The sequence below is a fragment of the Phalangium opilio genome, unplaced genomic scaffold, assembly GCF_054372755.1.
Source record: "Phalangium opilio isolate 3A_F unplaced genomic scaffold, DU_Popi_V2 ptg000217l_1, whole genome shotgun sequence".
Classification (NCBI taxonomy): domain Eukaryota; kingdom Metazoa; phylum Arthropoda; class Arachnida; order Opiliones; family Phalangiidae; genus Phalangium; species Phalangium opilio.
In genome coordinates this window covers 8,955,967-8,973,219 of record NW_028324218.1, presented here as the reverse complement: position 1 = coordinate 8,973,219, position 17,253 = coordinate 8,955,967, and the positions used below count along the sequence as shown (strand labels likewise).

Below are 17,253 nucleotides of genomic sequence, written 5' to 3'. Positions count from 1 at the left end.
ATAATTAAAATATATTAGCTAATGTCTGGACTCTGGAAACCCTTGAATTTTCTTAGTGGTCCTGTGGACCACTGACCCCCCTCCGATTTAATTTTTAAACTGGTCCAGGCAATTTTTAAACTGGTCATTTGCCCTGTGCCACCGCCTTATTTCCCACGCTGTTCATGAGTTTCCAAAACGTGGCTTTTAATGATTTGAATTTACCGCTTTGAAATTATTCATTTCAATTGAATATGGCTAAATACAAACATAATTAAATAAGTATTATGACCAGCTGAGGAAGAGTCACGACTCGAAAGCTCCTGATTTTAAACTTTAAATAAAATAAATATATTTCTCCATGAAGTAGCGGACTTTTAATAAAACTTAGAATTTAATTAAATAATTAAATACATAAACTATATATTTAAGCAGAGACTCTGCTTTAAAAATATCGCCATAATTGGAAATAAGTAATCGAGATTAACTTATTAAGTACCTCCACAATCAATTCTTATAAACTAAAGAAACTGAACTGAACTGAACGTAGTCCTAAGCCCCGAAACCGAACGATGCGGTTTTGGAAAGATCGGCAGGCCGGTGTTTGTGTGAGATATTGCAGTCCCTAATTCCATCCATGCCGAAAGAGATTACAATTGCTGGTTAGACTGTCGTTTTCCATAGTAAAATTTTGATTAGGAATTAAATATTTCGTAGTTTTGAAGCTTTTTACGGCTTAATCGCGCTAATGAATTGCATTTAAAACTCGTGGATTAATAATTAAAGAAACAATACGTTAAAATGGAGGACGAAACTAATGTTACTGAAGCGGCTGTCATTAACGATGAAGTTACTGAAGTGTAAGCCTTAGCCCTTTTTAGTTTTTTTTTTTCGTGAATAAATTTTTACCTTTGTGTGTCCCGATTTTGTGACGGCTTTTAAGCGAGCCTTGGCAAAATTTTTACAGGCGATTTTGGCATTAAAATTGCGCAATTTTTCGTTTACTTTTCTAGACCGCCCACAGTTATTGATATGGAAATTGAAGCATTGAAAGCTATTTTCATTAATGAGCTGGAAGTTATTCAAACTGAAAGGTATTGTAGATGTAGATTATTAATAAATGTTATTCAGTTGTATTATATTTATATAAGGGATATGCATGCATTAATTTTAATTTATTTAATTCACAGTTCAGGTCATGTGCTGACTTTAAATTTGGAACCAGCTACTGCTGACAACAAAGAGGCTTGTTATGTATGCCTCACATTGCACATAAGTGTACCTGAAAATGTAAGTTACAGATATTTTTATTAATTTATTTCTTATGTTTGCTGGGTATGGTTATATTTATGAATGAGAGAGAAACATTCAATATTGGCCAAATTTCTGGTATTCCAAAGAATCTTATAAATGATTCAGGAATTGAAATTTTCTATTTCTTACCATTACAACTAAAGGGGCTATAGGGAGCTGCCAGTGAGGTGTGGCTTAAAATGGCTCCTCCCCTTTCCACCAAAATGGCGGCAAACAGGGTTCATACAAACCTGGAAAACAGGGAAAACTTGGAAAAATCAGGGAAATAAATAGTTGACAAAAACCTCAGGGAAATTTATAATTTTTAGTAAAATTCAGGGAAATTTGCATCAAACAGGGGCCGATTAATTAAGCAAAATGTTCATAAACACCCCCTCCATAGGATTAACATTACACCCAACTTTGGAGGCTCATAACTCTGGTTCTAGTAGAGATACGGGGATGTCCTTTGAGTATGTTATAGTCCTATTTGTCCCCCATCCAACCCTATTAAAAACGTAGGGCTACGACAAACAGGGGCCGAGTAATTGAGGAAAATGTTCGTGAACATACCCTCCATAGGATTAACATTACACTTTACTTTGGGGGCTCATAACTCTGGTTATATTTGAGATAAGGGGATGCCCTTTGATTATGTAATAGTCATATTTGCCCCCCCCCTCCTTCGTTAACATTTGCTCCATAGGATACTCCATATTCAGGAAAAACCTGGAAAATTCAGGAAATTATATGGGGAAAAAAACCTGGAAATCTCAGGGAAATTTGTTTTCCAAAAGTTGTATGAACCCTGGGCAAACTTTACAAAGTGAAAGGCTAGTGGGGGAAGGCTCCTGATTGGCTAAGTGAGGGTATGACTCTTATTAGGGGAGATTTTCACCCCTTTGCCCACTCCCTATAGAAAAATGCCTCCACCCTTTCTCAGCTTTAAGTTAGTCTTGTCTTGTCTTGGCAGTAGTTTAGTTTAAACAAATGCCACTAGGTGCTCCCATAATCAAGGGGTGGAGCTTAGCAAAGGCTAGTTTTAGCTCCTCCCTCATGGAAGAGTTCTGATTGGCTCCTGCCTTTGGCAAGGTTAAATTTGTGTGTTGAAGAAGTTTAGCCAGAATGTTAGGGGTGCCAAGCCCACAGGAAAAGACAGTTGCTTTAAAGTACAGTGCAGTGTTGTCAGCTCAAGTACTTAGTGAAACTAAACTGCTAGCCTTTTTTGTGGAATTTCTTGACTCACTGGCAACACTGGGGAAATGAGAAAAAAAAAAAAAAACCCTTTCGTGGAAACTAAGTTATTTTAAACAAAGCTCTGAAAATATTTAAACTGGTTTGAAAAGTAGTCTGAATATTGTATGCAGGGAAGCAAAGTTCCAGGGGAAAGGCTCCATACTGGTTAATTTCCCTCACACCCGTGACACAATGAGACACCCCTAGAAGCAGGCCCAGTTGGCTAGTCTAGTCTCTCGCATGCAGTGAGCTGCCACTAGTGCTATCTCGGCGTCAGGGAAATTATACAGCATGGACAGGGTTCATACAAACCTGGTAAACAGGCAAAACCTGAAAAGCTCAGGGAAATAAATGGTTGACAAAAAACTCAGGGAAATATAGAATTTTAGGTAAAATTCAGGGAAAACTCAGGGAAATATAGAATTTTAGGTAAAATTCAGGGAAAACTCAGGGAAATATAGAATTTTAGGTAAAATTCAGCGAAAACTCAGGGAAATTTAGAGTTTTCAGTAAAATTCAGGGAAAACTCAGGGAAATTTAGAGTTTTCAGTAAAATTCAGGGAAAACTCAGGGAAATTTAGAGTTTTCAGTAAAATTCAGGGAAAACTCAGGGAAATATAGAATTTTAGGTAAAATTCAGGGAAAACTCAGGGAAATTTAGAGTTTTCAGTAAAATTCAGGGAAAACTCAGGGAAATATAGAATTTTAGGTAAAATTCAGGGAAAACTCAGGGAAATTTAGAGTTTTCAGTAAAATTCAGGGAAAACTCAGGGAAATTTAGAGTTTTCAGTAAAATTCAGGGAAAACTCAGGGAAATTTAGAGTTTTCAGTAAAATTCAGGGAAAACTCAGGGAAATATAGAATTTTCACTAAAATTCAGGGAAAACTCAGGGAAATATAGAATTTTCACTAAAATTCAGGGAAAACTCAGGGAAATATAGAATTTTCACTAAAATTCAGGGAAGACTCAGGGAAATATAGAATTTTCACTAAAATTCAGGGAAGACTCAGGGAAATATAGAATTTTCACTAAAATTCAGGGAAGACTCAGGGAAATATGGAATTTTCACTAAAATTCAGGGAAGACTCAGGGAAATATAGAATTTTCACTAAAATTCAGGGAAGACTCAGGGAAATATAGAATTTTCACTAAAATTCAGGGAAAACTCAGGGAAATATAGAATTTTCACTAAAATTCAGGGAAAACTCAGGGAAATTTGTGAGTTTTGAGTAAGTTTGCCCTGAAGTTGTTTTTTCAACTATAAAAACGACTCCCTTTGTTATTACTCCATATATTGGGTAGAAAAAACTGGAAAACTCGGGGAAATTGATTTTCCAAAAGTTGTATGAACCCTGAAGGAGGTGTGCCCCTAGAAGTTTGTTCCTCTGCATGTAATATTCTTATTGATCTATTCAGTTATTTCTCCCCACTTTGGAGTGTAAGAACTCTGGTATTAAGAGAGATTCAGGGAAGTGTTTTAAAATTGTGTTAAGCCATACTTCTTCCCTTTGTAATAGACCAATTTGAATATTACATGCAGAGAAACAAACTTCCAGGAGCAAGCCGCCATTCTGAATAATTTCCCTCACGCCAGGAGACACCACTAGAGGGCAGCCCAAGTTCACTGCGTGTTAGAGGCTAGCAAACCCGGTCGTCATGCCTCTAGTGATGTCTCCTGGCGTGAGGGAAATTATTCAGAATGGCGGCTTGCTCCTGGAAGTTTGTTTCTCTGCATGTCATATTCGAATTGGTCTATTATGATAGGAAATAGTAGGGATTCTATTGAATAGAGCTTCAATAATATAAGGCATAGACCATTCCATAAATTACTTCAGAGAAGCCAGTACACAGGGGCGGTTAGGTTATTTCACTACACGCGGAGGGAGACTAACCAGTAACCAACTCGCACTGCCTCTAGCGGTGCTTCTTGGCGCGAGTGAAATAACAAAATGGCGGCCCCGCCCCTGTGTGTTACCCTCCCTTCGGGAATTTATGGAATAGTCTATAGTCACTTCAGGTGGATTTTCAGATTCGCATAGGGGGATGAAGGAATAAAGAGAGTGGGCGCGGAATTCGAGAGGAGAAAATATTTTGTCAAAATCTGTGTCCAGGTGACTGAATCGGGAAAATCCCAGGTTTTGGGAAACCCCCTGACCCCCATTCTCAGGACAGTTCACCCACCTGCACTCTTCCCCTTCCCTCCCCACGAGATATATGTCTTTTGGTAAAAAAGGGAAAACTACCGGGCGTTGAGATAATAGAACATTTCGGAAATTACATACTGAGAAACCAATACACAAGGGCGAGGTTGCCATTCTCCCTGTCGCCAAGAAGCACGGCTAGGAGCAGTGCTAGTTGGCTAGTCTAACACCGCGTGTAGTGAAATTCGGGTATTGAGTGTAGGGAGCTAACAGTTCTGACCCTGAAACAGTATTCTACGCGCAAAAATGCCAACCAGAGAGGGGCTGCGTGACGTCAGAGTATTTCTTCCCCCTAGCCAGTTGTTAGCTCCCTATTGAGGGAGAATACCCCAATAGCACCTTCCCTCTGTGTGTTGGATTCTCTGTATATAATTTCCGAAATGGTCTATGCTTGCCAGAATGTCCATCAACTTAAAAGCGGAAAAGTACCTCCGATTTTTATTGGAGGACTCGGGAGTTATCTCTCTCAGACGTTTTAAAAACTAGTTAGGGGTTATATGTAATCCTTTTACACGTAATCGCTGAGGTACCTTCCGTGATTACGCGAAGTGATTAACACCTCGTTTTTAATTAGCGGGCGGAAAACAAAACTAAAGAGGAATAATTTTTAGAAAAACTAAGAGCCCTATATCATGGATTAACTAACGCTAGGGATTTTTAGTTCCCCCTAAAATATTAAACATGCATGGAACAAACACCTCCTAGCAGCAGCTACTATCCCTAACCGGAAGTTATAAGAAAATTGGACCAAATAATCACGTGTCCTATGACGTCAAAATTAAAATCCCGCCTAAAAATGGGCGCCGCCATTTTTAAAATCCGCAAAAACGATTTATTTTGCCGAGAGATGGCGCTATATCTACATCCGTTTTGGTCCAATAAATTGGGGGAATGAAGAGGGGAATCAAGGAATAATTCGGAACATGTAGTTGGCGATAGAATTACATGGGAAACCCAGTTAGTGAACAATCCCTAGCGTTAGTTAATCCATGCGTATATGTTAACATTGATTCACATCTGAAGTTAGAATGATATTTGAAAATCGGGCTTCCAAGCGAGTTAAACAATGAAAAAAGAAATATGTTTTCTTTAAGAAATATAATTAAATTTAACTCTAAATATTTAAAATATTTAAAATAGTACACTGAGCAACCGTAATTTTTGTGTTTTAGTACCCAGATGAGCTACCAACCATAGTTATAAAGAATCCACGTGGATTATCGGATGAAGGATTAAACAGGTATGCAAATTACAATAATTTAGATTATTTTATACTAAAAAGATATAGCGGACTACAAAATTTACTTTTTGAGATATTTTTCTCTGGGCTGTTATTTATTTATTTTTTGGATCAGTGTTCATAAAAAAAGTTAGAACTCGGCATTTTGTGTTCATTATCCGCGTAAATTTTATCTTTAACCATACTCGAAAGTTATCCACAGAACTTACATGTTAAATTGTATTATATCCACAACTTTGTTTGTATAAAATCGTTTATCCACCAATTTGTGGATAATGAATAGGAAATGCCGAGCTCTAAAAAAAGCTCGAACAATTTCGATTTCTAGGATCATGACGGATATTGGCGCAAAATCTTCGCAAATGCGTGGAAACCAAATGTTATTCGAATTGATTGACGTAGCTAAGGAATATTTGACGTTCTGGAACATGCCTAGCTGTCAATGCGCCATTTGTCTTAATGGCTTCTCGCAAGATGACGTCTTTACCAAAACCGAATGTTACCATTATTTTCATTCCCATTGTCTCGCAAAATTTGTCAACTACTCAAAGGAGCAATTCGAAGAAAATCCACCCTTTGGAATTGAACATAGTGGAATGAATCCTCAGAAATTTCAGGTGCGGTGTTTGTCTGGTGCTAGAACTCGGGCCTATTTGTAAAACCATAAGTTTATGAGATATGTTCCATAAGCATGACACTACCTATACTTCGTAATGCTAGAGACTTACAGCTCGAGATAACTAGTTCGAGAACGACAAGCGAGAATTGAAGTCCTACACCATGGATAAAGAATTCGCGTTAGGAAATTTGTTTTCACTCTACAGGATAGGCAATTCCCTATCTCGAACGACAGCCTATTCTGTATATACTCTATTACAACATCGGTTGTCAGCACGAGCAAAGCTAAGTCTCTATGGAACGTAGCTTTGTACGTGCTGTCAAGAGACAAAAAACTTCAGGATCTTCAGGATTTAAAATATCCGCCAGTTTTTTTAGCTCGAGTGCACGGACCTCAAGGCCTTAGTTTCAAATACGCGTAGTAGGCTGTAGGCAATTTCAAACATATTTGAAACTAAGGCCTAGAGGTCCGTGCACTCGAGCTAAAATACTCGCGGATATTTAAAATCCTGAAGATCCTGAAGTTTTTCGTCTCTTGTCAGCACGCGCAAGGCTACGTAACATAGAGACCTAGCTTTACGCGTGCTGACAACCGATGTTGTAACAGAGTATATACAGAATAAGCTGTCGTTCGAGATAGGGAGTTGCAATGCCGATCCTGTAGAGTGAAAACAAATTTCCTCACGCGCATTCTTTATCCATGCGTACACTATGTTAATTTTGCAGGACTTCCATCTTCCTATTTAGTCTGTACTAAGCCTTTGATAGCGCCTCACCAGTTGATCTATGACCTACCTCAGTTCATGACAAGTTCTTAGTAATCAGTGACAAACTTAAAAATGGAACATATCTTATGAATTTATGGTAAAACTGTTAAATGTAATGTTTTTTTGATTTTTTACTTTACAGGCCGAATGTCCCATATGTCGTTTGGCAATAAACTTTGAGTGTGACGTAAATTTTCCCGCACCATCAGCCGCGGCTGCCGCTGATGAACCCTTTGAAATATCGGAAGACATTAAAGAGATTCAAGAGAAATTGGCGTCTCTTTACGAAAATCAAAAGGCTAAAGGTGGAATCATTGACTTGGAAGAAGAGAGAAAGAAATTCATGATTGAAATTTCAACTGTTAGTGTTTTTAACCTATTTTTATTATACTATTACCGAGGGGTCGGACGTTTGTCAAAATCCCGTACACTTCGTTTGAAATCTGTTTAAAATCTCTCTCGAAAATCTCGAAATCCCGAAATCTCACGTCAAAATCTAAAAATCTTAAAATCTCACGTCAAAATCTGAAAATTTTAAAACCTCACGTCAAAATCTAGAAATCCCAAAATCCCTACCTTAAAATCTGAAAATCCCGAAATCCCTATTTAAAAATCTGAAAATCCCGAAATCTTCACCTAAAATCCCGAAATCTCACATTAAAATCTAGAAATCCCGAAATCTTAACGTAAAATCCCGAAATCTCATCCTAAAATATCAAAATCAGAAAATCTCCTCGAAATCCGAAAATCTCCTCGAAATCTGAACATCTCCTTCAAAATCTGAAAATCTTGTTCCAAAGCCCGAAATCTCCTTCAAAATCTGAAAATCCTGAACAAAATCCTGAAATCTCCTTCAAAATCTGAAAATCCTGAACAAAATCCCGAAATCTTCTTCGAAATCTGAAAATCTCCTTTAAAATCCCGAAATCTTAAAAATCTTGGACTAGATTTCCAGATTTCTAAAATCAGAGTCAGAATCTCAAAATCTGGGGCCAAAATCTTAAAATCTTTGTCAAAATCTTGAAATCTCAAAATCCCGTACACTAAAATGCCGAACGTCCGACCCCTGGACTATTACTTTAATACTACACCTTACATTCCCCTTTAACTCTTAAAATTAAAATTAATCGAAATATTCAGGTCCCTAGCACAAGAATAACACTTCCAACTGAATCACAATCGGAAGACGAAGAAACGGTTAACACTAATTCCCCCAAGAGAAAACCACAAGTAAAGAATTCCCAATACTTAAAAGAAAAATTACGTACGAAACAATCGTCTGCTGTTAAAAACGATTCCCAAGATGGCGGCGGCGGTGGCGGCGAAAATGAAACTAAAGACCATCCTGAAGATACGGAAGATGTTAACGCTGACAAAGATGTAAATGTAAAGAAAAGCCCAAATAGAAGCAAGGAAAAACTTAGGACAACCAACCATCAAGACAGACGTCCTAATAACAATTACAACAATAGAGGACGTTATAGAGGAGGCGGAGGAGGAGGTTATAATAACTACAATGATAACTACAGACGACCCCAACGTGGCGGTAGCGGCGGTTATAACCAGTACAATAATTGGTACGGAAACAATCGTCGTAATTACAACAGATATCCCAACAACCGAGATTACAATGATTATTACGACGGGGGTAGACCTCAAAGGGGATCCAATCAGAATAGAGATAATCGTCGACCCAGACAAGATTCCGAGCCTTCGAAGAAAACTCATCTTAACGGAGATACTGATACTCAAGAAATGCTGCATTTAAATGGAACTCAACAACAAGATTCGTACAAGGATGAACAAAATGATGTCACTGGTAAGACAAGTGGCAATAAAAAGGGTTCGAATCGTGATCAGAGACCCATCAGGAATAACCCTCGTAATCGACAACGTGATGATTATCGAAGTCGTAAAGAATCCGTCACCGTCAATTCAAATCACACCGAGAAAGACACAAAGGATTACGTAGAGAATAACGAAGATGTTGCGTCGCCCAAATTGGTGGAAAGAATGACTAGAAGTTCCCCCAATCGACGTAACAGGTACAACTCGAAAAACAGCAATCATTCCGCCTCCGAAGTTGACGTTGTTGAAGTTGCTACGTTAAATAGTAGCCCACCTCAAAATGACGAAGGAAATAACAGAAAATCCAGTGGAGGTCGGGGAGGAGGTCGCAATTTTCGACGTGGATCGAACAAATCCAAAAATGCTAAAAGTTCATCTAAAGACGGTGGTGGAATGCTGAATTCCCTGAATAAAGATTTCGAGGAGTTTGTTAGCGAATTTAAGGAAGAGGAACCACCACAAAAACAACAACCACCCTCGACTCAAAATGGCTGTGATCAAAACAGTGGTGAGAAAACATCCACCGTAGATGCTGATGATGCTGCCGGTAACGATTTTGCAAAGAGTCACGAAGAAAATAGGACTATTTCTAATCAACGCGGTAAACATAACGAGCGCGGACCACCCAGGAATAATAATAACAACAACAACTATAGATCACCACCCCAGCAAAATCGTTATAATGGTTACAACGGTAATCGCGGAGGTGGTGGTGGTGGTGGTGGTGGTGGCGGTGGTGGAGGCCGGCAACAATATCCAAGGCAAAGCAGATCGGGAAATTACCGTCGACCAGGAAATTACGATTATCAAGATAGAGACTCGTACAATTCTTCCTATAATCGTGCAGGAGGTGGAGGAGCAGGAGCAGGAGGAGTAGGAGGAGGAAACTACAATTCGTACAATAGAGTTCCTAATAACTACAACAATTACGGACCCAGGAGCTACAGGAATGGAGATTCACGAGGGCCAACTGGTGGTGCCGAAGGAGGAGGTGGAGGAGGATATCAACATACTCAGTCGTCTCGTCAAAATATGATGGATAAACCAAGGCCTAATCTAAGTAATGTTGCCGGATATAATCGAGATGCAAATTCACCCAAGATTCGACATCCCGAAGCTCAGTTTCATCCACCAGGAATACCAGTCATGAAACCAGTTGTGACTAATCAGTCTGAATAATAATTGGACTATTGGTAAAATTGAATAAAGTTTAAAAGAAAAAAATTAACTAATATTAGTGAAGAAGTTAATATTCAAATTAAAAATATGAAATTAAATCCGGTGTTCCAACTTATTTTTATAACAACCCGGTACATTAATTGTAATTATGTTTTTTTTTTTCTCATGTTTACTTCGTATTTATTTTTTTTGTTGTATGTTTTGTTTTGTTTCAGTTTTGGTTAAGAATTTTCTCTCGAATATTTTGCAATTAGGCAAAATATAAATAATTACTATTTTTTTTTCATGATATTGTAAGCGCAGCTGCTGTATAGAATGAATTACTAACATTCTCAAATTCTTTGAACTAAATAAATAATATCTCTTGTTCAGATAAGTATGTTTTGTTTCTTTTTATTATACTGGGCTTACAAGGTTGCTTTCTCCGTTTATGAGTACTTGCGGAAAGCGATGTACTGATGCTGATAGGCAATGTCAGAAATGCTGTGTACTTGGAGGAGATATTTAAGGTGAAATCTTAACGCCTAGAGTGATGTCTATGTGCCCCTGTGAACCATAATGATGTCTTCCCATAATCCTGTGTTTCATTAGTGTCTTACTCTTCTGCTGAAACCTGTGTACTTAAAAATATAATAAACGGTAATTATTTTCGTTAAATTCCTCGACATGGCAGCACTTTCCATACTGCATCGCACGACATTTTGAGAGACCTTGATAGAGGTACGTAAAAACTATTACTCCATTACGTCAGGATTACGCTAAGCTCCGAGTTTTGGAGCCGCCTTGTTAAATGATGCGGCGCACAAAGTTTTAACGAAACATTTTTAAGGCTACCTCTAATCCACTAATCGTCAACACATGATCAAACCTCAAATAAAATCTGATAAGTGCATCCGCCTAAGTATGCCAACTATAATAAATTTTTAAATTCTCCATTTAACTTACGGGATGTGCTTGGAGTCCTAGACCTTAACTGCAATACACTTGTCAGAACCTTGACTTTAAGTTACCTTGTATCTTGTCAACGTGACCCAATCACGTTTTACCCCGTACTGATAAGAAGTATAACAAACTTTGCATAATCTCCGACAACTCCAAAGATAGTATAGTTGAAAGTCAGTCTTTTATCAGTTGATTCGATATTGATTCTATTACTCGTAGGCTTTGAGTAAACAACTGTAGTAGTTACTATACACAAGGGCGTGCCAACTACGGGGGCAGCGGGGGCGAAGGCCCCCGCTCAAATTTTCAACTCTATGGGACTTTAACATTAGGCAGCCATTTTGCCCCCGCTCCAGTAGAAAATTTTGACTATACATGTTTTTTGTTGCACTTTATAATACTACTATGAGTACTACTTCCTGCCCCTTTTGGTGCTTCTCTAAAGAACAACTTTATCTTAGAGCGGGTAATGTGCGTTATAAGTGAATTAAATATTTCTCATAGAAATATTATTTAATCGTATCAACAGCTCATTTTGCGGAATATATATCAGACTACAGATTAATTGGACCCTAGTTAACACAATAAGGGTGGGTTTTTTTAGGTCTATGCAAACAAGTCTCACAAAACCATGGATTGTTGCATTTTAAAATAAATATCTTAACCGCAATGTTTAGACCAGAATCGTAGAATAAGGATATTTGCTACAAGCGCGCATCTTCATTACGGTGTATTGTAGAGAGTCGGTAGGCCCTTCTAGATGAGAAACCGCATTTCTTTTTATGGGCCCTCGTCTTTTTTTGTTGAATTTGCCGGACATAGAAATAGTCATCTCAACCCAAGAAAAATCATAACCGAAAGTACTTCTTTGATTTTGTCTTGCATGAATAGACTATGTCGATACAAACGGGCATCAGGTCTTATCTACAACGGTCTACCGGCTCTGTAGAATACTATAGGTTCCTACCTTGAAGGAGAGAGGTGATTAGAAATCTCCATACCTATAATGTAGCCTATGTACGGCATCGAAGTCGTCCCAGCTTCTTCGGCTTTATGGTAGGGACATGCGGTACGAAAACATCGACAATGCTCCCCGTGTCTTAAAAACAAGTTGGGAAACCAAAATTAACCTCTCCGAATCGAGATTAACGCAATTAAGAGGTTTTCTTAAATAATTAAATATAATTGATATTAATTATTTTAATCGTCATTAATTTACCTTAAGCCAAAAAATGCTTTCTGCGAACACGTTTGCTACGATTTGCCAACTGCGAACGCGGTGACAGACACACAGACAGGTCCAGTGTAATACCTCTCCGTGACGTCATCGTTACTCGAAGAGGTAATAGAAGCTTATTCATGAGAACTAGCTTCTATTTTTAAATGGCGCTACACGGCAGTACCAGAAGTACTTGCAATCCCCTTTCATTGCCGCATATGGCCCATTTCACCTATCTCCTTCATGCTCCTACAGCACATCCACACATAAGACTGTGCCGGTATGTGGATATAATGGGTTTACTAAATTCCAACATTGAACGTTACAATAAATATATTTTAAAACAAAACATGAAGAGTTCATTTATGAAAAAAATCTTTGAAAATATACTGTTATCAGTGATAACCTTAGGCCTAAAAATGTCAGGTAAAATTACAGGAAAGACTTAGGGAATACAAATTTGAACATGGAAATTTTGTGACAACTTTACTCCCTTAATTAATTCATCCAATCGGAATAAAACCATCAATAATCGACCCATCGTAATAATCATTTGTAGGACATTGAATTTGTCTGTATAACACTAACATAATGAAAAACAAATTTTTTTCTCTGATACGATAAGAGTACACGTTTAAAAAATATCGTTGACTCAAGCGAGCACTTGAAATTCGTACCACATCCCGTTATCCGTTATCGATTAATAGTGATTTTTTTCCACTTTTGCATTAGCAGGTGTTGGGGCATTAGGGTTGGTTGCCTTTTGTCTCAAGGGGTTGACGAGTCTTTTTAATTAAAGCCTAAACTATATTAGGCTTAAGGAATTTCTTCGAAGACCGGAGTTTACCGTTCATCTTTGCAAAGGTGTGTATCGTTTAGTTTGTTTATTATTTCCTTACTTACCAGGGTTCAATCGCGATACTTAATGGCCATGCGACGTAAAGGGAATTTACTTGCAAACATTTGAAACCTTACAGACAACATTCTCCTACTAATTTGTCAACATAAGAGAGACATTTTCATTCTGAACAACAAAGACATTTTATAACGTTACTTTTTACCAGAAGTATATAATATTTCTCTTCGAGAGAGGTGTACCACCACGAAGCGGGTTAATTGTAACATGATTCTTTTAACATTTATTATAGCAAGGCTACTACTCTATTAGCGCATAACTATTTGCCAAGGCGCATGCGCTTGTTGATTTTTGTCCCATGACAAGACAATCAAGGTTTGTGGGTTGATTGCTGAGGATTTAGTACCAGTCAGTTTTAGAATTCACGCCCATCTGAAGTTTGATGAGCTGAAAATCAATATAAAAGGATGAGATTGGGAAGAATTATGTTACATAACTTAAGTATTAAGAGGATACAGAGCCCTTCTGGCTGTATGTGTTCCTTCTGAAATTCTTTGAGAAAATATACTGTTTTTACCTCTCCGAATGACGAAGATGTCACGGAGAGGTATTACACTGGACGTGTCTGTGTGTCTGTCACCTCGTTCGCGGTTGGCAAATCGGAGCAAACGTATTCGCAGAATGCAATTTTTGCTTCTACTCCCATTGTTAGGATTAAGAAAGGTTACGAGAAACGTCTAGCCTCCCAATGGCAGGGCTTCCACCATAAGTTCACGCAATTGCGGATTTTCTTATCATTCAATGTGAATAAATCACCTTATATACCCTAAATTTCCAAAAAAATATTAAAGATGCATACGCTTGAATTCCAACGTCAACAATAGCTATGTTTAAAATTATTTTAGTAATGAAGTTTTTTAAAACGATTTAACTATAGATTTAAGGTAAATTAAAATACTTAATATCAATTATATTTATTGAATTATTTAAGGTAAAACCTCTTAATTGCGTTTCGACTCGGAGAGGGTTGCATTTGGTTTCCCAACTTGTTCTCTGTTGAGACTAGGCTAGTTCCGGAATGGTGATAGAGACAAGTGAACAATAGGATAAAAGCAATTATCTACTTTTTCTGCAGTCCCAAAAGGATTATAATCCTAACTACGGTTTTTACCTTCTTATCTTCAGGATTTTCGGCGTCTTAATGTCCTGAACAAAGAGATCACTAACAAAATTATACCAGGCCTTTTATCTTAGGAGAGTCTTCGGTGTCATTTCATTATTGGAAACATTGTATAGTTTATTTAATGGGAACTAATAAGAAACACATTAAAAAGTTACAAAACTTTATTACTGTGTAATTCTTAATATTTTCTATTAATAAACACACCTTTCGCTATTTACATAGTGTCAAGAACCCATATAAAATCTAAGAAGGTATGAATAGCCTTAGTAGTGCATAAGTTCATACTTTTGCACTGTTTACGCATGCTAATAGGGACTAGACAATACTTTATAAACCCCTTCTACTAAACGTCAGAGCTGAGCTTACCAATCATCTTTAGTTCCCTAGTGGCTATCTACTTCAAAAAATCCTCCACCTTGTAGATGTAAATCTTTCAACACATTTTGTTCGCACATCGTGCCTAACATGTGTTCATGACGACAGTGAGCGTGTGAGAAGGAGTCTCGCAGAGACCAAATTCTTCGTCAGCCCCCTTTTGAATTTCCCTTCTTAACGGATCACGTGACGACTGGCTCCTCGGCTGTGCGCCGAGGTAGATGTGCGTTAGAAAGATATCGGACTGTGCCGTTACCTTCCCCCTTCCTTCTTTGACTCTCCCTTAGTCCTTTTTCGTGCTCACTGATGAAGAGGCTCAAGTTTTTGAAAATTCGTTATTTTTGTTTCAGAGCGGTTCATTATCTAAAGTGTATAAAGCATGGCTCTTTGTATACTGCTTAAGCCTTACCAATAGCTTCTTCGAAAACAAGACTAGACTGGATTACACCAATCATCAACACCTGGTTTTCCAGTCCATTTCTTCATCGAACTAGTAAGTTTGACAGGTCATATGTCGAATTTTTCTTTTCAAAAATGTTAATTTAATTTTCACATTAATATTAGTTATCTTTGATTTTACACATAATAGGCCTATACTATTTAAAGTTTGTAGATAGTAGCATTAGGAATGTTCGTCTTTATGCAGATACTAGGTCCTCATTTTGCTTACGTGTTAGTTTAAAAACTCCTGATTGGTTGAGACGTTAAAAGGGGAAAGGAGGGGCCAACCACTATGGGGACTATGCTCCACCCGTTCTACGTTTCTTCATATGAATCGTTTTAATGTTACTATTCTTGTTGCTTAAGATCGTGAACCATTCTTGCTAACAGTGGTGACAATGTCTTTAAACTTCACTGCTGAATAAGAATGGACGCCATATATGAGCTTGTTGAGTCAACAACCCAAACACTTCGTCACATGAAAGAACAACTCTTTTTATCAAATTTTACTTGGTCGTTTACCTTAGTGATGTCAACTGTGAATAAAATTCAAAATAGGCTTCGTTATCCTTTTAAACCACACGCCAGGAGTCAAGGCCATTTTTTCGATATACTCTTATCTAACATTATAACAGATATGGGCTTAAGTAGACAAAGCAGTGCAGTTTATGTAAAGAGTTAGATTATGATAATTTTTTTAACGCAAATCAAGTGCGCGTGATATTATCGAATGGCCAGTCTGACCTTTCGGTCCATGAGGGTGGATGTGTTTGATATAATTCTACTTACCGAAGAAACAGAACCCAAAAATATCCAAGTTGAAACTTGAAAGACTCATATCTTTTTGTGGGTTGATTGCCGGGGATTTAGTACCAAACAAACAGTTATAGAATTCACCCTAGCACGGTGCGATGCCCATCTGAAGTTTGATGAGCAGAAGAGAAAACAAAAATGGCTCCCTGGCCTGGGCAGAATCATGTTAAATAACTGAAGTACTAAGAGGATATACAGAGTGTCCTTCTTCTTCTATTATCCCTTTCTGCTCCCATCTAGGGCATAACCTAGTTTCATACCAAAGGTTTTTCTAATAATGGTGCAATCCGTTAACAATCTTATCATGCAAGAGAAGTTCCTCAATGTGCAAAATTCTATTGGTCATGATATTCAGAAAGCAGGAAACTCAAAAATATTTTTATGATAAGTTAAATGTGAATATTCAATAACTGATTAAACAGTATCTATCTTTAGCAGAAAATTGCATTTCATACAAGTATTTATGTTTCTGTTCCGTTTTATTACTTGCATATTTTTATCATTCCAATATTAATTTATATGGGACATAAACCAGAAAATTCAATAACTGATTGAACAGTTCCTTGGTATGTATCTTTATCAGCAAATCGCATTTGAAAAGTACTTGTTATTTCGTTCCGTTTTGTTGTTTGTATACTGTTATCATTTCAACATTAATTTATAAGAGATTTTCAAGTTCTAGTTACAGAGTTACTTTTGAAATAAAATGAAAATAGGTAGATAAGCAACCACAAGTAACACGACAACAATTAGAATGACTTTCATTTAAATATCTTATTGGTGGTATATTTCAAGCAAAAATTTCATAACGTGACATCAAACAAACCACCATAAGTTTATAAGATATGTTCCATAAGTATAACACTACCTATACAAGTTCGTAATGTCAGAGGCTTACTGAGAGCTAGTTCGAGAACGACAAGCGAGAATTGAATATCTACACTCGGTTTTGCACACCTACTTCCTTTTTAGTCTGTACTGAGCCTTTGACAGCGCTAAACTAGGATAAGGCGTTGCTTTACGAGAATCTATGACGTTTCACCTACGTTCTTCATGACAACC

General features: G+C 37.5%; 1 protein-coding gene and 1 long non-coding RNA gene across 2 annotated transcripts; one reads left to right on the top strand and one right to left on the bottom strand.

Annotated features, from left to right (window-relative positions):
• The first annotated feature begins 575 nt into the window (after positions 1–575).
• On the top strand, positions 576–10,738 carry LOC149616129 (uncharacterized). Its single transcript, XM_089857578.1, has 7 exons — positions 576–839; positions 993–1,073; positions 1,170–1,269; positions 5,883–5,950; positions 6,279–6,567; positions 7,478–7,696; positions 8,476–10,738. The coding sequence occupies exons 1-7, from the start codon at positions 781–783 to the stop codon at positions 10,360–10,362; spliced, it is 2,703 nt and encodes a 900-aa protein (XP_089713704.1). The 5' UTR covers positions 576–780; the 3' UTR covers positions 10,363–10,738.
• On the bottom strand, positions 10,499–12,584 carry LOC149616128 (uncharacterized). Its single transcript, XR_016376115.1, has 2 exons — positions 12,272–12,584; positions 10,499–10,982 (listed from the first exon to the last, which is right to left on the bottom strand). It is a non-coding gene; the product is annotated as an uncharacterized LOC149616128 (long non-coding RNA).
• Between the last annotated feature and the right edge of the window lie 4,669 nt (positions 12,585–17,253).

Excerpts from the sequence above, each read along its gene's own strand:
- LOC149616129 (XM_089857578.1), top strand. The coding sequence starts at position 781 with ATGGAGGACGAAACTAATGTTACTGAAGCGGCTGTCATTAACGATGAA. Across the intron at positions 5,951-6,278 it reads TCGGATGAAGGATTAAACAG|GATCATGACGGATATTGGCG; the intron begins GTATGCAAATTA and ends TTCGATTTCTAG. Across the intron at positions 7,697-8,475 it reads TCATGATTGAAATTTCAACT|GTCCCTAGCACAAGAATAAC; the intron begins GTTAGTGTTTTT and ends CGAAATATTCAG.